Here is a 27,975-nt window from a genome sequence, read left to right on the forward strand (position 1 = left end):
CGTTTGACGTCATGACGTTGACGGCGAGCGTGTTGAGGAGAAAGAGGGAGAGCTGTAAACACAGGGGACGGTCTCACGTTCAACCGGGACAATAAAGCGCTTTCTGTCTCAATGCACTAACCATGAACTTACGCGGTATGACTGTGATTAAACTGCTTTGCCTATTGTGCGCCCTTAAATCCAGTCAAGGTGAGTGTGAACAGCGCCGTCATCTCAAAACGAACCGGTGTATTATTTAGCACAGAGGAGAGGGGAGAGGGGAAAAGGGGGGAGAGGGGAAACTGGGGGGATGAAACGGCTAGCCGCGCTAACGGCCAAGATGCTGAGCGGAAAAAAAAAACACAGGCGATTTTGCCGTTTTCAGTCGTTCTGTGGAAGAAACCCCCGCGTTTGAACGTGATAAAAAAGCGGACTGTTGATGTACCAGGAGCGTCTTGCCTTTCTGATTTACGAGCTAACGGTACATCACTGAGGCGCATTATTAGCCGAGAGAGGGAACTAGCATTGTCCAAGATGGAAACACAGGAGGCAGCCGGCTGCGATTCCATGACAAGCCCGGCCGCTAGAGCCGTCTCTCTTAACGCCTTGTTAGTGCTAAACAAACGCAGAAATAACATGAAATATCAATGCTTGTCTCAACTATTGTATTATTCATTTTTATATAGTTCGGGTTAAATATATAAGACGCGCATTGTCCCTGATGGAGAGCTGTATTGAATATATACATTCGGATTTTTTCAGTCCAGTTTGACACCGTAGACGAAAATACTACATAATCCTGAATTCGTGTCATCCAATAATCAAACCTTTTCGAATGTACAAATCGTTTTTAGACATCCAAGGTTTGTTCTGTATTATTTCACAGTCGATTTATGGTGGTTTTATTTATTATTTTTTGCTTCAAGCTACACCTATCAGCGTCCCCGGGTTTTATTGTGTGTTTGGGCAGCAGTGTTGTGAAGGCCGGGGTTTGTGTTGCATTGTTGTTGTTGTTTTTTTTTTATGAACATTTCCAGGGTGTATGTCGTTTTAAAATGTAAAAAACAAAACAAAAAAACGACCCGTCAAGTCGTATAAGGGTGAAATGGATTAATTCGCCGATGTGGTTTCAGTAATAGCATTTGAGAGGTGGAAAAAAAATCATAACCACTGCTCATCTTTTCTCTGTTCAATAATAAATGGGCTTGATTACAGAAATCTAAATATTTTCTTAACCTTTTTACATGAAGTCAAATAGATTTTTCTGAAATATTGTTATGGTTGACAACTGATCAGTTTTCTATGCTGTAGAAATTCACATTGGTTTCCTTAAACCTTTTTTACTTTCAGTTCAAAATTTTTTAAAAAATATATTGTTTAATTGACAACTAAGATCTTTTTTTTTTGATGTAGAAATTATTGGTTAATTTTATTAACCTTTTTACATTCAGTTCCAAATTGATTTGTATAAATATTTTTAATATTATTGAATAATCGGAAAACTAAGATCACTTTATTTTTGCTGTAGAAATTCACTTTCGGTCCTTAAACATTTTCACATTTAGTTCACAATTTATTTATTTATTTATTTTTTTCAAATTGTAAAATTTACAAGGAAGATAATAATTTTTGCTGTAGAAATTCACATTTGGTTTCTAAGCCATTTTTACATTTAGTTCAGAATTGAATTGAATTTTTATATATTGTATAATTGACAACTAATTTCCTTTTTTCTCTTTTTTTTTATTATTTTGCTGTAGAAATTCACATTTGTTACCCTTTTTACATTTAGTTCAAAATGGGTTAAAAAAGGTTTTTATAATTGACAACTGGGATCATTTTTTTAAATTTAGAAATTCATGTTTCGTTTCATTAATCCTGTTTGCAGACAGTTTAATATGTTTTTTTTTTTTTTTAATATAGTTTTGTCTCTTAGGCTGTTCAAGATTTAAGATATAGTCAATAATTATAGCACACATTTAGGTTTTCTTAGACAGATATTTTGATTTGAAGCTAAATAAAGCACGGCCATTTCCTTTCTGTTTCAAGCAGATATAAATCTCACCTTCTGTGGCACGCTAGATGAGCGAAAACATGCAGTGGAGTCGAAGTTTTTTTTTTTTTCCTTCACATATCAGTGTTCAGATGCTGTGCCTCAGCGAATTTTGACATCCATGCGCCATCTGTGTTATAAATTTTGCACAGTTATACTTGTTGATAATATTTGATTTGATAGTCTTTGCTTTCTCTCAAAGACAGAAGCTGCTGTGTCTGACTTAAACTATGATCTTTAAGTCAGTTGATTTTGTCTTTAGCATGATCAGGGAGTTAAACAATAATAATATTTGCAGTGAGAAGGATGCAGGGCTGAAAAATGGGAAATACGCCACTTTTAAGGGTCTTAACAACAAATGATTGTTTAGAAAAAGGAAAAAGAATTAAACGAAGCACTCATGAGACCTCCAACGCCAATATTTACTTGATTTGTTTTGCTGAAGTGAACTGTTTATAGGGGGAAAAGCCAGAAACAGAAAATTCACTTCATAAGTCTTCTTAGACGCAAAGAAGACTTCCAAAATCATGATGAAGTGCATTTTTCTTGGAGTTCATCATAAAGTTTTTTAGCTTCTTCACATTGAGTGCTACTATTTATTTCTGTAAGAAGCATAAATGTCGTGTATGAATGATGTAAACACCTTAAAGCAACTAAAAAATAAAAGCTATATAATAGAAACTACTATATCTGTTTTTATTATTTTTTTAGGACTTAAATTCCTGACCAATAATTTGTCTTTATGACCAATTGTTTTTTATTTATTTAATTTTTTTTATTTATAATGTGACATAAATGTAAGTATAAATATTTCCAATAATGCAGAGGGAACTCATAAATTGAGCAGATGCATTTAAAGGTAAATTATTGTAGTATTATTGTAGTATTTTTTTTTGTGTTATCATTTTATGTAATCCAGACTACAGTACATGGAGTCTGTTACAACCTGACACTGAATCTAATCAAAATATGCGATTTATATTTGTATGAAGTGTGTGTGTGTGTGTGTGTGTGTGTGTGTGTGTGATTGTATGTTGAGCATTTTCTTCCTGGCAGCGGAGAATCTGGCGTTTTTTATTTATTTTTTTTTTTTTTTATAAAAAATTCGATAACCCATAGCGTCTGTTATCTTACGCCGCCGTCATGGGCTGATACGTTCCTGTGTAACTGAGGTTTGGCTGGGTTTTTACATTAGGAAGCAGACAAGGGTGTGGGTTCATCTGCAGACCACTGAGGCATGCACTCATCATAAAGATGTCTCTGTTGTTTCCTCAGAGGTTGATGGATAATTTTGGGTTTGTGTTACGAGGTTGGACATGCCTTTCACCGCACCTGCGAGGGAAACAATAAAAGAGTCAAACAAATGTACAGCCAATAGTCTTACATGACAGATACGCAGTCGGTGGCATTATATCTCGCAACCTCGTGCTAATAATTGAATTAAAATGTTAATCCAGGCACATGCCTAGCAGAGACCTATAAACACACACCTGACTTGTAAGCTGCTTGTACAAAGTGTCGCCCTTGGTTTAGCAATAGTGCAGTAGATTTAGTGTGTTACTGTGTTTGGTGTGTGTGTGTGTGTGTGTGTGTGTGTGTGTGTGTGTGTGTGTGTGTGTGTGTGTGTGTGAGGCACGTTGTTCTCTGTGTACATAAAGACAAACGAGATAGATGTTGTGTATATGTGTGTAATCTGAGAACTGCAGCAACACTTGCATGCATTGACATGGACTGACATCATACACGGACCAACTGTAAATGTGATTTATAGAGTAAAGGAATATAGGATTTTATATATATAAAATATAGGATCTAGAAAAGGCCGGTGATGTCTGAGAGCATTTCTTTTAATTGCGATATATGTCACAGTTGATCAAAGTCATTGGGTTTGTCGTCATATGTTGTTTTCCCCCACCCCCACACTAAGCTCTAGATTTGCCTCACTGTACCAAATAACCTTTTTCCTTTACTCATCTCATTCAATTTAAATATAGCACTGAACACACGCAACATATACTGTTCGCAGGGAGTATTGTTTACTGTAAACCTGCGGTCATTTTTATTTAGAAAGCCTTGTAGAGACCAGTATTTGAAGTCAGAGCGAAAACATCCTCCTGCACTACACAATTTCTATTCACGAGGCATTGAATAGGTTTTTGAATATACTGTATATGCTGCAGTACAGTGTGATTCGATTTGGATTTCATTGCACCGACATATTGAATTATGAGAATAGACCTCAAAAGCTGATTTATAAACAATTCCAAGCTATAAGTTTTCATTTCCGATTGTTGTCTCGATTAATTTTAAGTTTCCTTTTATCTAAATCATCCTCTCCGTAGTCACCGTCTCGCTATCGGTTATATACCTCATTAGGAAAAGAGCATTCATTTTTTGTACAAAACTTTGTGCGATGATATTTGCTACGTGCTAAGTGGCAAATGCTGACATCCCATTGTGCATTGTGCCTTACACAGGATACTATGGCAACCCTCTGAACAAGTACATTCGCCACTATGAGGGACTGTCCTACGACACAGACTTGGTGCACAGCAGACATCAGAGAGCCAAGCGAGCAATCTCGCACGAGGACCACTTCCTTCACATGGAGTTCCACTCACATGGAAGGTTTGTTTTCCTTTTTCTGTTCCACAAGCTTGGAAGTGACGCAGGCAAAGTTGTCACTAAACAACACGGATACTGTAACGATTACCTCCAAAATTACATTTACATTAACTCATGACGCTAGTATCATTATGCGAAGATGTAATTTGTGGAATTCGGGTATTTTAAAAAATTTGTAAGCATTTTGTTTCAGATTATTATGCTAAGGGAATAGTGCTCTTATGTATGTCCATTGGGATTTTAATTGCAGGCATTTTCACCTAAGGATGAGAAGGGACACGAGACTCTTCTCCGAGGATTTTAAACTGGACGTGTCTGGAGAAGAAATTGACTATGACACTTCACATATCTATACTGGGGAGCTCTATGGTAAACGACATCACAGGCTGTCCTTTTCTATGTTAAAGTATGTGTTGTAGTGAACGTTGGTTGTTAGAATTTGAAGACATTAGGAGCAGATTGTTTCGATTTCTGACAAGATGCTTTAATTTTTCCTGATAGTCCACATAGATTCCAATCTGACAGTGTGTTAATCTCCTCTCACCTTCAGGTGAGCAGGGCAGTGTAACTCACGGCTCTGTCATTGATGGTAAATTTGAGGGCTTTATAAACACAAATCAAGGTACCTATTATGTGGAGCCTGCCGAGCGCTATTTGGGGGACAATATGCCGTTTCACTCGGTCATCTACCACGAAGATGATATTGGTGAGAATTATTTGATTGTTTATGACTAAGTTTAAAACAAGTCTGAATGGCTTTTATGATACATTTCTCAAATGGTATTGAATTTTTTAAGACTATCCTCATAAATACGGGCCTCAGGGTGGCTGTGCAGACCACTCAGTGTTTCAGAGGATGAAGAAATATCAGATGTCTGCTGTGGAAGAGCCTGTCAAGGTCAGTCATGCTCTTTTTTATTGACATTAAACGTTTGTGCAATTTGCTTTTTATTAATGTTAAGAACTAGGGTTGAAAATTTTCAATATAAGTACATTTCCATTGGAATTAATGGCCAGAAACAGTGAATTTACAAAATTGCAGGTTAGCTAATATCCGGGAACTTTGAATGTATTAGAAAAAAAATCATGCAGATTTAATGCAATTTAAGTTGAATTTCTAACCTGCACTTTCATCAATCACATGCACACAGCACACTTACTGCAGGGCTACTGAGGCCACACCCCCTACATTCACTGTGCATTATTCCATAATATAACACAGATCATTTTTTAAATCCTGCTTGTCAAAAAATGTCCATCTCGGCGAGTATTCGTGTAAATTTCTTGTGAAAGCTATATCGAGAAATATCTATAATTGTTCTACTTACAATTAAATCAAAGTCAGAAATGTGTTTTGATTTTAATTAAATTTTTATTATAAAATTTATTCGTTTGCATGCATGTCAGCTTATGATCAAACAAAAGGTTTGTTTTTATATGATACAGTTTATATAGATTTTCCCCAAATTTCTAGTTAAGTTCCATTGATTCCCATAAATTCCTATTTATTCCTGGTAAGTTCCTTCTGCCCCTTTGCAACCCCCCCCGGTTAAGACTAGCGCTCAATAACATTAAAAAAACCCTCCTGTTTTCTCTTTTCTTTTCTAATTTTCTTATAACGGTTGTGTGTGTGTGTGTGTGTGTGTGTGTGTGTGTGTGTGTGTGTGTGTGTGTGTGTGTGTGTGTGTGTGTGTGTGTGTGTGTGTGTGTGTGTGTGTGTGTGTTATTTATGGCCTCTATGCAGTTATTTAGGCATTTTTGCATTGTTTGGTTTAGTAATTAAAATGATCCTAGCCAATGTATGAAGTTTTTATTTCTTTTCCTTACAGAATGCAGAAGTTGGATCAGAGAAAGAGTCACCTGATGATCATGTGTTGCAAAGAAAAAAACGAATGGCACAGATAGAAAAGAATACTTGCCAGCTGTTCATCCAGACTGACCACCTCTTCTTCAAACACTACAAAACAAGAGAGGCTGTCATTGCTCAGGTAATAACAATGTTTTGTGTTGTAAGGCATTAGTGTTAAATAAATAGTTCCAGTTGTACGTCTCAAGACAATCTCACAGATGGCCACGGATGCATGTATTTAACGTATTTGTTCCTTTCGACACTCATCACCACTGGGATCATTTATCCATCCACACAGTTTCATCTCAGCCCAGATAAAGGACTGCCATCTTCTACTCCAACACCCACAGAGTTTCTGTGTAGGCAGAGCAAGCAAGTACATTACACCATGAAGATCACTACTGGTGGTCGCTACTTTTATGAGCATTTGCTAGAGACTTTTTGCTAACGTCCAAAGATTAGCTTCACTTTGGGGACTCCAGAAGGTCACAACAGTAAAACATTCACTTCACATCTAAGGGGATCAGAAGTTCAAATCCTCACCATGCCATTGCTATTTGTGGTCGGGTTGTCAGGAGAGCAAAACAGGCCATGGAAGGGTGCAAAGAATGGGCCCCTCTGTCATTTAGTGCAGATGTAGGCAGAGCGGAACAGTACTTCCTCTGAGTGTGTAATGCTCCCTATCCATTGCACGAGCAGCAGTTGTAAAAGATGAAGAGGTTGGCTTTGTGTTTTTGAGGAAGCACATTTTTCTCCACCCTCCCATGTGGTGGAGAAAGTTAGCTTGAATATAGCAATTGGACCAAGACCAAACTGGTTAAGAAATTTGTGCATCTTGCTTTCTCGGTTCACGTTAATTTTAAGGAATATTTTGCACTGTGTCCTGGCACAATCGATATCTGTTTATTACTGTATCTAATTGTTGGCCAGCCTGTGATTACATGTCTGATCTCTACCCAATCACGACGCAACAAATGTACATCCCTTTCCATCTCACTTTGATGGCTACCTGGTTGCATCAGGTTCAATCTTGGATGCTTTCCACAGAGTTGCCTGTGGAAATTCTCTCTGATTTATCTGGACCCACTTTCACTTTAATCACATTGTTTTGCTTAAGTACAGTGTCTTACAACTCCACTGTCTGTTAGAGTACAAAGGCTTGAAGAAGCACCTGAATCTTTGGTTGTGCATTTGTGTGTAAAATAAAAGAAATGTAATGTTTTTTTTTGTCGTTCGCAAATAATTTTCTCAGATTTCCAGCCACGTTAAGGCGATTGATGCAATCTACCAGGGTACAGATTTTCTGGGTATACGCAACATCAGTTTCATGGTCAAGAGAATTAGGGTGAGTGAGTTCATGTGTTTATTATTGTTTGCCAAAATATAATTAGCACAACTAGCGCAATTAGCACAACTCCACATTGTTCTTATGTCAACATTATGGGTGTTTTTTTTTGTTTTTGTTGTTGTTGTTTTTTTTCCCCCCCTAGATCAACACAACTAATGACGAGCGAGACAGGTCAAACCCATTCCGTTTTGCAAACATTGGTGTGGAGAAATTTCTGGAGCTGAACTCTGAGCAAAACCATGACGATTATTGTCTAGCATATGTCTTCACTGACCGAGATTTTGACGATGGTGTGTTGGGACTTGCTTGGGTGGGAGCACCCTCAGGTACAAATCTTTCTAAATTGTATATATAAATATCATTCAGAAGTTTGGAATCTATTACTGGCAGCAGTATAGTGGCGTTGCGTAAAAAAAAAAAAGAGAGATGCGATGTTTTTTATAAATACACAAGCATATTACATCTTAATTTTTCTTTTGGTTTTTGGTTAGTTGGTAAGTAAAAAATATATTCAGAAAGAAATATAATAAATGGACATGGATTTTAATTATGTATGATGATAATCTTATTAGAGTAAAGCAGTCTAGGAATTTCTTACTATTTTGTGAATCCTTCAGAATGTGTTAACAAGCGATCTCCACTTTATAAAGTGTGTGCGCACGTGTTAGTGTGAATTAAAAATCTTTAAAAAGCCAGCTGTATTGCATGACCTTTGACGAGTATTCTGACGGTTGTTCTCTCAGGGAGCTCTGGTGGTATCTGTGAAAAGAGCAAGCTGTATTCCGATGGAAAGAGGAAGTCACTGAACACTGGGATTATAACGGTGCAGAACTATGCATCACACGTGCCTCCAAAGGTCTCCCATATCACCTTCGCCCATGAAGTGGGACACAACTTTGGATCTCCAGTAAGTTTGGACCGCATCTGAGATTTAGATCAATCAAACCAGAATGAGGGAAAAAAAAGGCTTTTCATCTTTGAAGCTGCGTCAATTTCACTCGTAAAGAAGTATTAAGGTTAGCGCGAAATTGTACACAACAGCAGGTGTAATACCTCGTTTAGTTATGTGGTTTAATCGAGGTTTGTTTACCATCCAAATCAACTGATTGCTGAAGTTTTTTGAAGGTTGCCATTTGATGCCGCATTTGCTGACAACACAATATATACATTTTTACCTAAAATAATGTTATTATTTTATTATCCTGGTAGTTGTATGTAATCTTTGCAATTTGGGAACTTTATGTGTACATCAAAGGTCTTACTGATTTTCATATTTTTAGCACGATTCGGGCTCCGAATGCACTCCAGGCGAGTCGAAGAGCCAGGATAAGAAGGAGAAAGGCAACTACATAATGTATGCCAGAGCCACGTCAGGAGACAAGCTCAACAACAACAAGTTCTCGGTGTGCAGTATTCGCAACATCAGCCAGGTGCTGGAGAAGAAAAGAGGCAACTGCTTTGTGGGTAGGTCCTGAACTTACTGTGTTTACACCTTTCACACATTGCCACATTGTACTGTATGTCATTTTAATGGTATGCAGAGTTCAATAATGCTACAGTAAATCAGTATGATAGCATCACTAATTATATAAAGATCTCATCCATCTTCAGTTCAGGATCATGTCGGTTTTTGTGGAGTCTTAAAAAGTCAACAATTTTAAAATTAGGCCTTAAATGAGCTGTTTTGGGTCTTAAATCATTTTAAACGGGTCTTAATTTTTCCGATGTCCATGTAATGCTACTTCTAATGCTCAGTGAAATGCTATTCAGGGCTTGATTAAGGTTAGTTGCTAACAATATAATTGTGTTTGTTTTATGCTGTTGTGATGTAGTTGTTGTGTTTTTTTTTTTTTTTTTTTACAACGGACATTGTCTCAAAGCAGCTTTACACAGATAAGCGGTAATAATATTAGGTAGTTCCTTATAATTATTTATTCCTGATAAACGAGCCAGTGGCTACTGTGGGAAGAAAAAACTCCCTGAGATGGTATGAGGAAGAAACATTTAAGAGGAACCAGACTCTACATGCAGATCTATTCATGCAACCTGTGGTCCTGAGCCACTGTAGTAGACTGTTGATATTAATTACAGTCTGAATCAGTCCTCTAAGTGCTTGATTTGCACAGCAGCTTTATGGATGTTTAGGCTGTAGATGTGGAACCATCCCCAGCTGTCAATTGAAAGAGAAATAGAAAGAGAGAGAGAGAAAGAGAAAGAGAAAGAGAGGATGTTTAAGTGTTTCATTCTTAATGGTCTTAAAGTTTTAAATTCGACATTTCAATTATTTTTGATTTTTTTGCATTTCTTATTTTTACTTGGTGCCATTTATATATTTGAGAGTTATGTCAAATTTACAACTTCTCCAGGAAGGTTTTAAAGTGTCGAGCATTCAAGGCTCAAAGTGCAGGTGTATTTGACTGAACAGATTGTGTGTGTGTATATTTGTTCTTGTCTGTTTGTGTACTACAACAGAGTCTGGCCAACCAATCTGTGGTAACGGCCTGGTCGAACCCGGAGAGGAGTGTGACTGTGGGTACAGCGACCAGTGCAAAGATCTTTGCTGCTATGACGCTAACCAGCCAGACAACAAGAAGTGTAAACTCAAACCTAATAAAGTCTGCAGGTACACTGTGTTTTTGTGCTTTCTTTAAGATTAAGAATGACACACAGATGTCACACGTCATTTAATGCTACCCTTCTGCATGATGTACTACAAAAATGAACATGATTTAGATTAGTGTGTTTGTATATATGCAATGTATCAATCCAAAACTCTCCTCTGAACCCCATGTGGTGTCTCCAGTCCCAGCCAAGGTCCATGCTGCACGTTTGAGTGCACGTACAAGACCCGGAACGAGAAGTGTCGCGATGAGTCCGAGTGCGCCCATCAGGGCATGTGTAATGGAGCATCCGCCCAGTGCCCCACCTCTGAGCCCAAAGCCAACTTTACCGCCTGCCATAATGAAACTCAAGTCTGCCTTAACGGGGTAATGACATGCTATTCGGCATGTGACAGTGTTAACGGGTTGTAGATTACAAAGTTGAACGCTAATTAGGGCTGTGCGATATTGACAAAAAAATTATATCTTGATATTTTTTATAATTTTTCAAAAAGTGTTTTTTTTTTGCTGGTACAATAACCACCTGTGTGGTGGTCAGTTCACAGCTGTGACTGAGATTAATCTTTTCCAATAAGTTTAAATAGATATTTACATTGGTTTTTTTTAAATATAAAATTACGATATCATCGTAAACAATATATATCGTTCACCCCCCAAAACTAATTATAAGGAATTTTAGGTGAAAATATGATTTTAGTTTGAAATAGAACTAATTCCAAACCTTTCTTTTTTTTCCTCAGGGCTGTTCTGGCTCGATCTGTGAGAAATATGGCCTGGAAGTGTGTACCTGTGCTAGTGGGGATGGCAAGAATGAGACTGAGCTCTGCCACGTTTGCTGCATGGAAAAAAGTCAGTACACCCAGGGTTTATTATTATTTTTTTAAAGAAACCTTTTTCAGGCCGTTTGATCCTGTATTATTTCACACTCTAGTTTAAGAGTAAGTAACTTGTCACTGCCTGGCAATGCGATGCACCATTGGTGTTAAATCTCCTTTTTTTGGTCTCTGCAGTGGGTTTCTTCCATATTAATTACTACACACCCACACAATGTTCTAACATATCTCGGTGGTAGTCATGTGACGGCATGCTTGCGAATAGATAATGCAGTGCCATCATCCTGGGAATTGCTCCATGTTCTCGCTTCCTCCTACAGTGAACCCCAGCACATGCAGCAGTACGGGCTCTGAGCGCCTGGCCCAGTTCTTCAATAGGAAGGTGACAACGCTGCAGGCTGGTTCTCCCTGCAACGACTTTAAAGGATACTGTGACGTTTTCAAGAAGTGCAGGCTGGTAGATGCTGATGGGCCATTGGCCAGACTGAAAAAAGCCATCTTCAATCCCGAGCTCTATGAGAACATTGCTGAGTGGATAGTGGCAAGTGTCTTTCTTTAAAAAAGCAACAAAAAGACCTAGCATTATATACAGTATAATAATAATAATAATAATAATAATGCCTCTGTTTAACTGTTTCAGTTTTAACTAACAAATAATGATGGTGAGGCAGTGTTATAAGCTATAACATATATATATATATATAGAGTATGAAATGATAAAAGAATGTCCATGTTTTATTTATGGCTTTGCATTAATCTGTTTATTTGGATTATCCTCAGATTTACTGGTGGGCAGTGCTTCTGATGGGTATCGCCTTGATCATGCTCATGGCTGGATTCATCAAGATTTGCAGTGTGCATACCCCCAGTAGTAACCCCAAACTACCACCACCTAAACCTCTACCAGGTCATTTATACCAAGATGCATTTACTCTCTTGAGTCTTTGTGTGATTTTAGATGATTAATTATTTAAAAAAAAATTATTTGTACTAATAAACTGTGAAATAATATATATATATATATATATATATATATATACAGTACAGCCCAAAAGTTTATATATACAGTACAGACCAAAAGTTTGGACACACCTGCTCATTCAAAGAGTTTTCTTTATTTTCATGACTATGAAAATTGTAGATTCACACTGAAGGCATCAAAACTATGAATTAACACGTGGAATTATATACATTAAAAAAAATGAACTGAAAATATGTCATATTGTAGGTTCTTCAAAGTAGGCATCAAGAGAATGCCAACAGTGTGCAAAGCAGTAATCTAAGCAAAGGGTAGCTACTTTAAAGAACCTACAATATGACATATTTTCAGTTGTTTCACACGTTTTTGTTATGTATATAATTCCACATGTGTTAATTCATAGTTTTGATGCCTTCAGTGTGAATCTATAATTTTCATAGTCATGAAAATAAAGAAAACTCTTTAAATGAGAAGGTGTGTCCAAACTTTTGGTCTGTACTGTGTATGTGTATATATATATATATATATATATATATATATATATATATATATATATATATATATATATATATATATATATCTTTGTAAAATATTACCGTGTACATTGAAACTATGACCCAATTATTCAAATGGATTAGGTTCATAAAATAAATCTGTTCTGAAGGGGCCTGGAAAATCATTTTATAGTTAGAGGGGTCTACAGAAAAACTTCCTATTCCCCCAAAAAATTCAAATTTCAACTCTTTGCTTGAATCTGAAATTTTAATACTAGCTGTTTGTGTGCTCGATCCGCAGGCACTCTGAAAAGAAGACGAGCCCAACATGCTAGCCAACAACAACAACAGCAGCAGCAGCAGCAGCAGCATCAGCATCATCACCACCACCACCACAACCAGAACCAGCACCCTCATGCGCATGGCCATCAGAACCAGCGTCCTTCCCAGCGTCAGCCTCAGCCCCCACGCCACCACCGCCAGCAGCGTGAGAATTACCAGATGGGCCAGATGAGACGCTGAGCTCGCCGATTGTTCCCATAGCACCACTACCACACCCTGCCAGTGCCTGCCTACATTGGGATAACGGTCACTACAGTCACTACACTACACTGCTTCACAGCCCGACGCTGAGAATTCTAATCTCAGCCTGCCTGGAAAACACGAAATATGTTCCAGTTTTGTCGAGAATTCTTCACCATGTGCTGTTCTACAACACCAGTTCAGTTCAATCAGGACTTACATGTGACTGTAGAGCAAGGCATTACTCCAAAGAGTCCAACCGGACCAGCATATGAAATACCCTCCCCGTTTTTTTCTCACTGCATCAACCAGGACCGATTTTAACAGCTACACACTATAAAAAAAAATGTGCAGTATGTGGCAACACAAGGCAGCCTTTGTCAAAAGTCATACCCAAAAGCAGGATTTGTTTACAATAATACGCCCAGTTCTCCATAGAGGATATCTGGGCTAGTCCATTATGCTTCCGTTCATTCCAGTCTTTATACTGAGCCACTCGAACATAGCGAAGAACATCTCTGCTCCTCTTTTTCAGAAGTGAGCTCAAACCGCGTGGACATTCGGGTCTCTCTCTTTGTCAAATCTCAGCACAGGAAGTCAATGAGAAACATCTCGAACATTTGCTTCGTTCCCTTGAGAGAAAAAAATACCATAAACAGCAGACAAAAATCAAGACTATATATATATTTCCTTTTTTCTTTTTCTTTTTTTCCTCCCTCTTTTCGGATTCCCTTTACAGCTGTTAAATTGAAAGAGTACCAAGGTTTAAGAGACCAGGTGTAGATTAAGCATCCGCTGTCATTTCAGTTGTGTTCCTCTCTCAGACCCTGCGACACCATGGTTCGAGATGAAAGCATCTATTTATTCTTCTGATCAAGCAAACGATCAATGCTGTTATTTTTCTCCATGCAGCAAATGCATACTGCACCGTTGTACAGATTACAACTGTATAGAGAAAAGAGATTTGTATTATATGTGAGAAATATTTCTTCTACTGCTCAGAACAGAAATAAGTTGTCGCTTTGATCAATATTTCTCAGGACTTGGACAGAAATAACGGGACTGTACACATGATTGAGGATGAAGGGATTTGCCATTTGCAGGAGGATAAGAGCAGGTATACATGATGTTGATCTGATTGTTCCACTTTTTTTTTTTTATACCCATTGATTCAGTGGAGCGGAACACATATCCTTTTTACGAAACTCTGAAGAAATGTTATTCTCATGTTTCCACTATTCTCTCGTCACCTCAGATGTCACACGGTGTCATAATCCGGGAAGATTAATCTGCACAGCTAGTGAATACGTGTAACGATCGTGCATGCTGCAAGCACTCTAGGAGAGACCTCAGTCCAGCTAGGCTAAACGTGTACAATAACACGAAAGGTACGTGTTCGGGATTTGATTATCTGTTTACAGTTTACACGTAAGGGGACCGCGATTCGTTCGTTCAATTCGAAAGCGCAATCGCATTTACAGGTGGTCAACCTTTCGCTGATGAAGACACGTGTCAGACCTCTGTGGATTCAGCCGGTGTCTTTATGAAATTACCAGCAGCTACAAGTAGTCATGTTGATCTCTTAATTAACTTTAGCCTCGCGTAGACCGTGGTACATTTGACATGCCGAATGTAATCAAATACACTCTTAATATTACAATTGAATTCGTAGGATTACTAAAGAAGTTTAAAGGTTTAAAACATTCCCATTAATTGCCTGAACGCGGTACATGGCCGTATTATTTCCGCATTAATCTATGAGTCCAAATGTTTAACAATATGATGTAAGCGCTGTTCAAATATTTATAGCTAACACTGATATTCATAGCACAATTTACTTGAATTGTAAGGGTGGGTTTTTTTTTTTGTTTGTTTTATCTCATTCTTGGTGGAAAATGTTTGCCCTGCCATAATTGGTTTATTTTTGATGTACTTTTAACGGCAGGTCGTGTAACGAGATAAAGACCATTTTAAATTCATGAAGCAAACATTTTCCATTTACTTAACGTCTCTTTTAAAAAAAATCTCTTAAGTTTACAGTAGCATTTCACATTAAAAATAAACAAAACGATTGATTTCTGAAACGCGAGTTCGATGGTGAGGTGAGATGTCAAGGCCTTATGTTTCACCATTTCCGCCAACACAAAACCGACACGCACGTAAACGGCGTATCGCGTTTCTGTAACACGGAAAACCGGGCCGCAACGATGGGAGTTTCAAAGACTGATCGCAAGGACGGTAATGTTTGACCTCAGGTCACCTCTCACTTTCACAATGAGAGTTTCACCCAAACAGAATCGTTTGAGTTGTTTTTGTTTTCTTTTTGGTTAGTCATTGTGTTTGCTTCCATCAGTAAGGATTTTATAGGTACACAGAGGTTCACATCTCAACCTGTGGCCCAATTGTGCTTTTTCTGTCTTTTTAAATGCATTAAACATAAATTGTGCTACATGGAGTGACTGGGCTGCATTTTGTGAGAGCCACTGATGTGAGATCTCTGTCTTAAAAGGGTCACGGAGCAGCTCAGATGCCATTAGGAAAGCTGCTTCGTGCACAACATTGTAAACTGTTGTATACTATGTACAGTTCCTGGAGCATTTCTTTTAAATTTGAAGATAAATATGAGATTTTGATACTTGTCTGTCTATTTTTCCTTCCTTTTTTAACTTAAAATGTGACCACATAGTGATAATTTCTCTTGATTCTCAAAACCTTTTTTTCTTTTCTCTTTGATTTCCACTACATTTGTCAGAATAGGATATTATGGATATTAGAAAACTATTCTTTCTTTATGGCAGCAATCGGAATATTTAAATACAACGAATTGCATCATTTTTTTCTTTTTTCTTTATTTGTCTGTTTCTCATGTGGTGTGAAATGGATAGAGGAGGAATATCTGCCTGTATCTGACATTTTTCTTTTACTGGTTTTTATTTTGTGTAGTTTTGGTGATTCTTTATAGAAAAAAAAAAAGTGCACTGAAATTGTCTGAATTGAGTCAAAAATTATTGTAGGTGGTATAGGCAGAACGATCACAACAGTTAGAAGCAAACAAACAAAACAAAACAAAACAAAAAAAAAACTACTGTCTGTTAATGTTAACTGTGTTTTATACAGTACCTACATTTTTGTTCACTTTGAACATTTTTACTTAACATTTCAAAACGTATTGTGCAAAGAGATGTAATTTTGAGTACTTGAAATGCATTAATAAAAATGGTCAATCGAAATGATAACATGTAACATCCAGATATTTCTTTTGAACCAAATGTTTTAGACGTAGACTTTTTTTTTTTTTTTTTTTTTTTTTTTTTTTTTTTTTTTTTTTCTTCTTCAACCTGTTTCCGATTCCTCTGTTTTAGTCTGACGTGGCGATATGGGAAATCCTTGACTATGGATGTTGTCTTGAAGATTTCTGCTGCTTCTTTTCTTCTTTTTAGAATGTTGACAACGAACAAACTTGTGTTCTTTTGCAGGTTTAAGGTGTGTTACAGCTGCTGTTTGATCACAAAACCATGTCCTGAAATAGAATAAAAATGTATATATATATATATATATATATATATATATATATATATATATATATATATATATATATATATATATATATATATATATAAAACATAAGCAATAAGTGCATATCAGTATTAACATTTTTTCTTCCCTTCAAGTCAGTGCTTAGAGTTTTGTTATTGCAGTGAGCATAAAATACCACTAGATGGAGCAAGGGAACTAGTCATGAAATATTTTTTATATATAATTCAACCACTTTTCACTCACTTCTTTTGGCTCTCGCCGCATTTGAGTCGGATTTTGGCCACAATGAGCTCTGTGTCGTTCGAGTCTCCATTGCGGTTCATGATTCGTCTCCACCAGTTGCTCCAGTCCTCCACTCCTGTCATGCGTAGATGCACCGCTTGCAGCTCACCCAGCCACAAGCCCACTGCAAGCAGAGTGGAATACGTCTTGTTTTCAGGATGCTCCAGGGACCTGGGAGAAAACGTAATATACTGTGTAACCGGCATAACATTATGGCAGGTGAAGTGAATAACACTAATAATCTCTTCATCATAGCACCTTTTAGTGGGTGGGGTATTATTAGGCAGCAAGTGAACATTTTGTCCTCAAAGTTGATGTGTCAGAAGCAGGAAAAATGGGCAAGTGTAAGGATATGAGTGAGTTTAACAAGAGACACATTTTGAGGGATAGACTGCAGCTCTTGTGGGGTTTCCTGGTCTGCAGTGGTCAGTATCTATCAAAAGTGGTCCAAGAACAGAACAGTGGTGAACCAGTAACAGGGTCATGGGCGGCCGAGGTTTAGTGATGCACAAGGGGAGCAAAGGCTGGTCCGTGAGGTCCGATCCAACAGACGAGCTCCTGTAGCTTCAATTGCTGAAGAACTTGATGCTGTTAATGCTCGACGGGTCAGGACTGGTTTGGCAGCAAAAGTGGGACCAACACAATGTTAGGCAGATGCAGTGGCAAAGCATGTATTTGAGTAAATGTAGAGATGTGCTCTGTAAAATATTACTTCCGTAAAACTTTCACTTTGAAAAGAAGTACAAAAGTATTTGCCCTCAAATGTACTTAAGTATCCAAAGTACTAGGATTTATTATGGATATAATGTTCATATTATTATTTTTATCACACTTTTGCTTAATCAAATCAGTTTATGTGAAACTCAACACACCAATCTACCAATAGAATTATATGAATGAGTCGAACACTGATTGATATAAAATTAATTATCATGAGACCAAAATCTTCTTTTCAACAGCTTAAAAAAATCGTGCAAATAAGGCCACAGGTGCATAGGCAATTTAGAGTCAGGAATTTCTTTCATCATTTATTCCTCCCAGAATTTCCTGCATGATGCTGAACTAATGCTGAACTGTATTGGTGATGGCAGTTCTCGCTTGAATGAAGTTCAGGGTGAACCATGTCATGACCCAATTTCCCCCCATTTATAACCTTGAAACGCTCCTCTCTGCTTCAGCTATCATCGCTGGATGAGTAAGACACATTCAGAGGAGTCCACAAATTTGGAGACATTTCTGAGAGCTCCATTTTATGTATAAATATCACCCTAAATGCACTTATTGCACAATTAAATACATGTGCACAATTTATCAAACATACATCCATACATACATTTTATATACATATAAAATGTCTTTTAAATTAGCTTCAATAGAGTTTCACCCTTACTGAAATCTTACCTTTTCAGTACAATCACAGAAAACCTTTAGTTAAAGGTAACAAAATCAATAAGTGCTGTTTAACGACAATCCAACCAGACTAGTGAGGCTGTAATTGTTTTATTGCTACACACATTATTAAAATCTACAAACTATAAAAATGTTATGCAGCTAAAATAAATATTGTTGCTCTATGTGTAAAAGCATATAGCAGGCATGCGAAACGCATTTATTAGCCAGTTTCAATAAATGCATTCGCTTATACTATCCTCATAAGCAGATGAGTGATAGAGCTGCATATACACCTTTATCTTTTGCACGTTTCCCCTACGTTGTCGTGCTACTGAAGTTTTAGACCTTATGGTTTGCACGTCTGACCATGTCGCCTCTGCGTAAATCCGCCACTGGGAAGCGGCAATCAAAACGGAGCATGTGCTCAAACCTGATAGGTGGCTTGCTGTGTGCTTGACCAGTTAAGTTTTTATCCACTCATAATTAAAAAGGAACAACCGATTTTCCTAACTGTAGTTGAGTAAAAAGTGTGATATTTGACTTTGAAATGTAGTGAAGTTAAAGTAAAAGTCTCCCCAAACGGAAATACTTCTGTAAAGTACATGTACGCGAAAAACCTTTCAAGTACAGTAACGAATTGCATTTACTTCGTTAATATTCACCACTGGGCAGGTGGTCATAATGTTATGGCTGATCAGTGGCCATAACCTTGTTATTACTCGTTTAAATGCATATACTATATGAATTCAAACCTGAATAATTTGGTGCATTAATCGGGCCGCATATAACCCAGCCATTAGGGGGGCACAAGCCAGTGCACTCTTAGTGCCGGTCCCAAGCCCGGGTAAATGGGGAGGGTTGCGTTAGGAAGGGCATCCAGCGTACAACATGTGCCAAATCAAATATGCGGATCACAAATGAGAATTTCATACCGGATCGGTCGAGGCCCGGGTTAACAACGACCGCCACAGGTATCATTAGCCGACAGGGTACCGGTGGAAATTGGGCTACTGTTGGCCGAAGGAGGAGAAGGAGAGGAGGAAGCTGTCTACAGAGACGGCAGGAAAAGGAGCAGTGTAGGAGAGTAGAGGTTCGGGTTGGTACTTTAAATGTTGGTACTATGACGGGTAAGGGAGAGAGGTAGCTGATATGATGGAGAGGAGAAAGGTAGATATGCTGTGTGTTCAGGAGACCAAGTGGAAAGGGAGTAAGGCCAGGAACATTGGAGGTGGGTTTAAACTGTTTTATCATGGTGTGGATGGAAAGAGAAATGGTGTAGGGGTGATTCTGAAGGAAGAGTACAGTAAGAGTGTAGTGGAGGTGAAGAGAGTTTCTGATAGGGTGATGATCGTGAAGGTGGAGGTTGAAGGGATGATGATAAATGTCATCAGTGCCTATGCTCCACAAGTTGGCTGTGAGATGGAGGAGAAGGAAAGATTCTGGAGTGAATTAGATGAAGTGGTAGTTGGTGTACCTAGGAAAGAACGATTGGTGATTGGGGCAGACTTTAATGGGCATGTAGGTGAAGGGAACAGAGGTGATGAGGAGGTGATGGGTAGGTATGGTTTTAAGGAGAGGAATGTGGAAGGGCAGATGGTGGTAGATTTTGCTAAAAGGATGGAAATGGCAGTGGTGAACACGTATTTTAAGAAGAAGGATGATCATAAGGTGACGTATAAGAGTGGAGGAAGGTGCACACAGGTGGATTATGTTCTGTGTAGGAGATGCAACCTGAAGGAGATTGGAGACTGTAAGGTGTTGGCGGGGGACAGTGTAGCTAGACAGCATCGGATGGTGGTCTGTAGGATGGTTTTGGAGGCGAAGAAGAAGAGGAGGAAAGTAAGGATTGAAAGAAGAATAAGATGGTGGAAACTGAAGGAGGAAGAGTGTAGTGTGAGGTTCAGGGAAGAGGTCAGACAGGGGCTTGGTGGTGGTGAGGAGGTGCCGGATGATTGGGCAACTACTGCAGGAGTGATGAGGGGGCAGCTAGAAAAGTACTTGGTGTGACATCTGGAAATAGAAAGCAAGACAAGGAGACGTGGTGGTGGAATGAGGAAGTGCAGGAGAGCATTAGGGGAAAGAGGTTGGCAAAACAGAAGTGGGATCGACTGAGTAATGAGAAAAGTAGGCAGGAGTACAAGGAGATGCGGCAGCAGGTAAAAAGGGATGTGGCGAAAGCCAAGGAAAAGGCATATGAGGAGCTGTATAAGAGGTTGGACACTAAGGAAGGAGAAAAGGATTTATACCGATTGGCCAGGCAGAGGGACCGAGCTGGGAAGGATGTACTGCAAGTTAGAGCAATAAAGGATGGAGAGGGAAATGTGTTGACTAATGAGGAGAGTGTGTTGAGAAGATGGAGGGAGTATTTTGAGCAGCTGATGAATGAGGAAAATCAGAGAGAGAGAGAAGGTTGGAGGATGTGGAGTTGGTGAAGCAGAATGTAGATAGGATTAGTAAGGAGGAAGTGAGAGCAGCGATTAAGAGGATGAAGAATGGAAAGTCGGTTGGACCAGATGACATACCGGTAGAAGCATGGAGATGTTTAGGAGAGATGGCAGTGGAGTTTTTAACCAAATTGTTTAACAGGATTCTGGAAGGGGAGGGGATGCCTGAGGAATGGAGAAGGAGTGTGCTGGTACCGATCTTTAAACATAGGGGAGATGTGCAGACCTGCAGTAACTACAGGGGAATTAAGTTGATCAGTCACACCATGAAGTTATGGGAAAGAGTAGTGGAAGCCAGGCTGAGAGAAGAGGTGACCATTAGTGAGCAACAGTATGGTTTCATGCCGAGGAAGAGCACCACAGATGCCTTATTTGCTTTGAGGATGTTGATGGAGAAGTATAGAGAAGGACAGAAGGAGCTGCATTGTGTATTTGTGGATTTAGAGAAAGCGTACGACAGGGTGCCGAGAGAGGAGTTGTGGTATTGTATGAGGAAGTCAGGTGTGTCAGAGAAGTATGTGAGGGTGGTGCAGGACATGTATGAGGACAGTGTGACGGCAGTAAAGTGTGCAGTAGGTACGACAGACTGGTTCAGGGTGAAGGTTGGACTGCATCAAGGATCGGCCCTGAGCCCTTTCCTGTTTGCAGTGGTGATGGACAGGTTGATGGACGAAGTCAGACAGGAGTCTCCCTGGACTATGATGTTTGCAGATGATATTGTGATTTGTGGTGAGAGTAGAGAGCAGGTTGAGAAGAGCCTGGAGAGGTGGAGATATGCGCTGGAGAGAAGGGGAATGAAAGTCAGTAGGAGTAAGACAGAGTACATGTGTGTGAATGAGAGGGAGGGCAGTGGAGTGATGCGGTTGCAGGGAGAAGAGGTGGAGAAGGTGGAGGAGTTCAGGTACCTGGTCAACAGTGCAAAGTAATGGAGAGTGTGTTAGAGAAGTAAAGAAAAGAGTGCAGGCAGTGTGGAGTGGGTGGAGAAGAGTGACAGGAGTGATTTGTGATAGTAGGGTATCTGCAAGAATGAAAGGGAAAGTTTATACTGTCTCACACTGTGGTGAGACCTGCGATGTTGTATGGATTAGAGACAGTGGCATTGAGTAAAAGACAGGAGGTGGAGCTGGAGGTAGCAGAGCTGAAGATGTTAAGGTTTTCGTTGGGAGTGACGAGGATGGACAAGATTAGAAATGAGTTTATTAGAGGGACAGCACATGTAGGATGTTTTGGTGACAAGGTGAGGGAGGCGAGATTGAGATGGTTTAGACATGTGCAGAGAAGGGACATGAATTATATTGGTAGAAAAATGCTGAAGATGGAGCCACCAGGTAGGTGGAAAAGAGGAAGGCCAAGGAGGAGGTTCATGGATGTGGTGAGGGAAGACATGCAGGTAGTTGGTGTGAAAGAGGCAGATGTAGAGGACAGGGTGGTATGGAGACGGATGATCCGCTGTGGCGACCCCTAATGGGAGCAGCTGAAAGAAGAAGAAGAAGAAGAAGAAGAATCGGGCCGCATATACTGTACACATGGCCATTTATGTGCAAGCCAGTAAGGACACGTACCACAGTATTTATCAGTGGAAGTGATTTGTAATGAGTGCTCAGCATGAATGAGTTGGATGTGTGCTGTATTAGGTAAAAAGCAGTGGAGCATGTATTGGGACTGCAGGCCGCCTCCAGAACTCCAGCAATGACTCATTCAAGTGTAGTAATAATCGAGATACAGTAGGTGTTGGTCTGACTGGAAGATCATACCGGACGTGATACATACAATACCTTAAATGAGTCGTTGAATCAATAAATACCTACATTATTACCTAACCTATTACCTAACCTATTACAAATGTACTTACAGAGTAATAGGAATATGCGGGCTCTCTCCTTCACTTCCGCTAAGAGCAATGGAGATAGAAGCTTTGTCCTGCTCGATCAGGTTCAACACCATGACCTTAATCTGGTAGTGATACACTGTGGGAATAAAAAAAAAACGTGTCACAAATGCAGAAATCGTGGGGAAGACTTTGGTTACAAACCAGTTTTATAAAATTTTAAATACCACCAATTGTCAATTACGACTAAAAGCTTTAGATTTACTGATACTATAAGATGAAGAATTTTTAAAGATGTGCTTTAAAAGTAGGTGTTTTACAAAAGTTTCAGCTACAGCTTTAAGAAATCCTCCAAAAAAAGCGTGTTTGAAGTTAACAGGATTTTCGTGTCCTTTTCTCGTTGCAGGGAAACGTGTTAAAATTCTCAATGGTAATTACAGTGTAACGTTACAATGTCTTATTACATGTGCACCACAGATGCAGTATGCTCTAAAGAAAAGCAGCCACTTGGGTGGTACCATCATGAGTACATGTCAAAGGGGCATTTTTTTGTATATATCTGTTTGTAACATAAATGTGGTGTAGCTTTAAATAAACGAACCTTAGAAAGAAAAGTAAGGTGCTTTATACTTGCCACATGTTCCTCACAGTGAAATTATTTTTCTGCATTTACCAGCGATGTTAGGAACTGGGTCAGAGTGCAAGGTCAGCCATGATGCAATGCCGCTGGAGCACTGAGGGATATGGGCCTTGCTCAGGGGCCATGAGGGTGGCAGCTTTGGCAATACTGGGGCTTGAACCCCTGACCTTCCTATCAGCCTATAACCCAAAGCCTTAACTACTGAGCTACCACCTCCCCTACTCAGGAGCTCCCATTATAGTTAAGATAACTACTTTAAAGGTAAAACACATGGATTTTTCCAAGTAAAACATACACATACACAAGCTACTTGAGATTAAGTGTTGAGATGCAGCTATTTTTCTCATTCTTTTTGCTATTACAAATTCATTCCTTACAGGACAAAATTATTGACAGCAGGAATTTCACCAAAAAAATCGAGGGCATAAATTATATTGAGTTAATACACTGACCTTTAAATGGTGTTTGGGTACCAGTCTTCAGGTAGAGGCCTTTGCTGTAATCTCCATTGTATACTTTTCTCGCCCCATAGCCCAGAGTATTACAGCGATTCTTTTTGCAGTCTAAACACAGGCCTTGGTCAAACGCATGGTCAGTCCGACAACGGTAAGCCGTCATCTGTTGGTCGGTGTTCAACAGGGAGTCAATGAAGAGGTGGACGGCTCGCTGGTGAGCACATTTGATAGTCTTTGGGACACCTAAGAGGCGATAATATCAGTAAAATACGTCACGTTGTTTAATCTGTCAAGTGCATATGGATTCGCTCTACCTTCCAGGCCGTATTTGTAAACATTGTTGTATATGTCTGACATGTGACAGCCAGGCTGAAAGTAGCCTCCGTTTGGGTAGAAGTCGACGTGTCCAACAGTTTGCTTGATTCCCACCGCCAGCCCGATGCTGGATTTAGCAAAGGTGTGGATAACATCTACGAACTTGCCGTCATCAGGAGACAGCCTGTCCGAAGCAGGAACGCCCTCAAAATTGGGACCTGCAGGATCCAACCCTGCCAAGGATGAGATGCATATTATAGTGTTTTACCAGGTCACAGTTATTCCAGTTTTAGTATTTGAACTCGAATTGAGCTTTATGCAGTATTTGCTTTTATAAATAACATTTGAATTTGCATAACAGGTGTCGTTTTTTTCTCCTGAACCCATGCTTGGGGTGATATTTGTTACTTCTCTTTTGATAGAAATTGCTGGTGAGAACATGATGTCTTTGCTGAATGTTTAATTCTCTGAGCAGTCGAGAAAATACATGATCATTAAAATGTTTCAAACTGATCTTTGTTGCATGAAAATCTAATTAAATGGAAACCTTTCATCAATTAGCATACAGTGGAAGTCATCTAAGCAAATGAAATTATTTTAAATATAATCAGATTTCTCCAGTATTTCCTTTTATAAGATATAATTTTTTTTTTAGTTTTTCTATAATTAAATGTAAAAAAATATCTATCTATCTATCTATCTATCTATCTATCTATCTATCTATCTATCTATCTATCTATCTATCTATCTATCTATCTATCTATCTATCTATCTATCTATCTATGTGATATATAAAATATTATATTATATATTGCATATTATATTATTAAGAGATTAATTTGCTTAGATGTCATTTTACTTATACGCACGCACAAAAAAAGACTACATATAATTTGCGATGTCCATCATCCAGCTTTAAATAGTTTTTGCTTTAAAATGAATATATTACGTTCCCAAAGAAACCATTCTGGTGCCTCCTTTGTAAAGAAGAACTGTGTGGGAAAGTGGGGGGTGTCCGATTTCATTACAACCATTGTTGACTTTCACAATGTTGAAGAATGTTTTAAGAGGAGCATCTGGAACTATACATTTTTTTCCCTCTCAACTGCAAGACAATTTAAGGAAGTAATTAAATAAATAAAAAAATCTGTTGTAATGCTTGACCATTGTGCAAAAGCTTTCATTTGTGGAGCAAATCTTCTGGTGTAAGAATATACAGGAAATTGTTTGCTTGCCATGTCTTATGCACAGCTTACCACCATGTGGTCTGCAGACTTGTCTGGATTTGGTAGAGTTTCCATGTGGAAACCAGAATTCCTCCTCATTGACATCTTAGTTCCTTTGCCTACACTGATTTGTGTTTGGTTTTTAAAGATTCCTTGGTTTTTATATTTTTTTTCTGATCTGAATTTTGTGTACCTTAAAAAGAAAGGTACCTGTTAGCTACCTGTTATGCGGCCCAGCTTTTTGGCTTTTGTAAAATGGCTTCCTGCAAATCCAGCCACATGTGCTCCTAAACTGTAGCCAATCAGGTGCACCTTATCCATGGAGAGCTGAGTGGTTTCCTGTTGAGAGAATGGTACTTTTGCTTATTACTTCATGTTAAAGCATTCGTTTTGGCAAAAGTGTGTGTAGGTTTTTCATATGCGCCAACATGGGCAGCAGATGGCTGCTACAGACTCTATGATTACTGAATATACAACACCAAAGTACTTCATGTATGACCGGATACATTTGTTCTTTTAATGCTTTGTACTTTGTACTTGTTTAAGATTAAATCCTGATTAATGTTAAAGTCTGCACCTACCCCTACTAATGAAAGCATGTTTGTACTATTATACAAATTCTCATTTAATTCTAAATTACTTTTGCATTCATTTCCACTCTGTTTTCAACAATGAACATTTGGCTCTTTCATATGCATGTACAGTATATACAGTGCACTTCCCATTAAACAAATAAGGTTTTAAAGCTTTGGCTTTCATGCTTATACCACAATCTAAAGCCATCGTGCTTACAATCATTTAATCACTACATTCTAAGCCAAGCCGAGTCTCTGCCGTAAATCTGCCATCACCGCGATCTGGAACATCAAGTCTGATTTCTGTACTCTCTGCAAGTTCTACATTGTATTTCTCAGACTGATTCAGACAAATTGTGAAATTAAAAGTGACAAAAGGAACCTTTTCCTCTTAAGAAGCTCATTTTGAAACCTAATCATTATATTAATTGGCAAACCGATTCTTTATAAAACTCTTATTGTGCAAGGGTCATGCTGGAACAGGTCTGGGCTCGTTAAATCCGGGCAAGGGAAATTGCAATGCTGAAGACAGGCATTCTATTCAATGGTATGATTCCATCTTTGTTTCAATGGTTCAAGGAAATACCACATATTGGTGTGATGGTCACGTGTCCCAATACTTAATGCATTATAGTGTTTGAGGTTGCTGTTTTTCTCCTCCCTTAAATTCCCTCAAATTATAAGTTGGCATACAACATCTTACAGGAATAATATGGCATCAACACAAATCAGGAATCACTGAATCACTTTGTTTCATTATAAGCATCTTGGGTTACACTGTAAATGTATGATTTAAAATCTTCTTCAATGCAATTTTCATTGACTTGATTATGATATTGTGATTCATTGAGAGTTTGGGTTTCTTACCTCAAGCCACTTCAGGAGATTTGCCACATCCAAGCCCACCTGCCTGGCATTCTTAGCTGCAGTTGGGTATGGCTGGAAAGCTAGAGGTCTCCAGTCAATGATCACAATGTTCACCTGCTCTAGCCTGGTTTTAAGGGCTGAGGCAAGACTAAATATCCATTCCTCCATTTTTCCACTCATCTACACAGTGGGAGTAGAGGTCACCACGGGTCAATGGAGCACACAATACGATTAATGAGAGGCTGTAGGTATTGCATATTCTTGTATGTCTAATCAGCCCACCTTTCAATAGCAATACATTGCTTTCATGGCATCAAATATATCTAAAAAATTAAGGAAACATTTTATTTTTCTGGTCAAGCAGAAGAAAAGGTTTAAACTTGTCCTTACCGTCCAGCCATGAATAATGATGATTAGAGGGCTGCTTGTGTTGTAGCTGCACGTGTCCAGGGTGTCTGATTGAAATGGTTTGATAACACAGGTATCTTCTAACAGGCTGCCTTGTAAATGCATGTGAAAAGTCGAATTGACCATCGGTGGCACCTTCACTTCATTATCCATCTCAAGTTCCCCAACATGATCTAAAGAATAAAGCCAAATATAGCCTTTTCCAGAACCTTCAATCAGACTTTTTACCCCATATAATTTCCTCTTTACTCTAGCCTACAGTTTCTCCACAGTATATGTTCAAAAACCATATAATCTAACATGTAATTAAAAAGAAAAAAAAGCAGGCAGCATGTCCTGGCAAAAAAAGGCCTTTCGGTTTCCTTTTGTAATCAGAAACATCTGCTCGTATTCCTACACTATAATATAGATACAAAAGAACTGGTCTGGGAAGGAAAGCAAAAAATGTTGCATACCTGTAGAGTTTCCTTTGGATTTCACTGCCTCAATATGGATTAAGAGGAAAAACGAGATTGTAGTAATAGCCTTCATCATTGCTCCAGTAACTCCAATGTCAACGTTATTACCGAGAAGCGAGGGATGTACAAACATCCATAGACCTGTCTTGACTAGTGGAGAGATACAGAGAAGGAAGTTGAGTCTACTGACAAGAAAGAGGGAGAGAGAGAGCGAGCGAGAGAGAGATAGAGAGAGAGACTGACAT

At 38.7% G+C, this 27,975-nt stretch overlaps 2 protein-coding genes across 3 annotated transcripts; one reads left to right on the forward strand and one right to left on the reverse strand.

Annotated features, from left to right (window-relative positions):
• The first annotated feature begins 2 nt into the window (after window positions 1-2).
• On the forward strand, window positions 3-16,536 carry adam10b (ADAM metallopeptidase domain 10b). 2 transcript variants are annotated; one of them, XR_014534290.1, is made up of 17 exons: window positions 3-189; window positions 4,510-4,660; window positions 4,908-5,026; window positions 5,208-5,363; window positions 5,455-5,555; window positions 6,487-6,645; window positions 7,759-7,851; window positions 7,997-8,180; window positions 8,598-8,761; window positions 9,135-9,318; window positions 10,327-10,477; window positions 10,658-10,841; window positions 11,216-11,324; window positions 11,629-11,849; window positions 12,089-12,215; window positions 13,083-14,420; window positions 14,559-16,536. XR_014534290.1 is itself a non-coding variant. In XM_083546284.1 (16 exons), exons 1-16 carry the CDS (start codon window positions 123-125, stop codon window positions 13,301-13,303), a joined length of 2,391 nt encoding a protein of 796 aa, XP_083402410.1. In that variant the 5' UTR covers window positions 3-122; the 3' UTR covers window positions 13,304-16,536. The 2 variants fall into 2 exon arrangements, 1 of the variants encoding a protein (XP_083402410.1); XM_083546284.1 differs by having other exon boundaries at window positions 13,083-16,536.
• lipcb (lipase, hepatic b) lies at window positions 16,396-27,975 on the reverse strand. Its single transcript, XM_083546373.1, has 9 exons — window positions 27,728-27,975; window positions 27,255-27,445; window positions 26,865-27,044; window positions 25,644-25,761; window positions 24,196-24,429; window positions 23,879-24,124; window positions 22,811-22,925; window positions 17,084-17,293; window positions 16,396-16,823 (listed from the first exon to the last, which is right to left on the reverse strand). The coding sequence occupies exons 1-9, from the start codon at window positions 27,861-27,863 to the stop codon at window positions 16,637-16,639; spliced, it is 1,617 nt and encodes a 538-aa protein (XP_083402499.1). The 5' UTR covers window positions 27,864-27,975; the 3' UTR covers window positions 16,396-16,636.

Source organism: Silurus aristotelis, assembly GCF_946808225.1.
Source record: "Silurus aristotelis genome assembly, chromosome: 7".
Lineage (NCBI taxonomy): Eukaryota > Metazoa > Chordata > Actinopteri > Siluriformes > Siluridae > Silurus > Silurus aristotelis.

Bases quoted from the DNA above. Each gene is read 5' to 3' on its own strand.
- lipcb (XM_083546373.1), bottom strand. From the start codon at position 27,863: ATGTTTGTACATCCCTCGCTTCTCGGTAATAACGTTGACATTGGAGTT. The intron at 27,446-27,727 runs GTATGCAACATT...TTTATTCTTTAG, and splicing joins ATCCAAAGGAAACTCTACAG to ATCATGTTGGGGAACTTGAG. The intron at 22,926-23,878 runs GTCAGTGTATTA...TTATTCCCACAG, and splicing joins TACCCAAACACCATTTAAAG to TGTATCACTACCAGATTAAG.
- adam10b (XM_083546284.1), top strand. From the start codon at position 123: ATGAACTTACGCGGTATGACTGTGATTAAACTGCTTTGCCTATTGTGC. The intron at 4,661-4,907 runs GTTTGTTTTCCT...TTTTAATTGCAG, and splicing joins GAGTTCCACTCACATGGAAG to GCATTTTCACCTAAGGATGA. The intron at 8,181-8,597 runs GTACAAATCTTT...TTGTTCTCTCAG, and splicing joins TTGGGTGGGAGCACCCTCAG to GGAGCTCTGGTGGTATCTGT.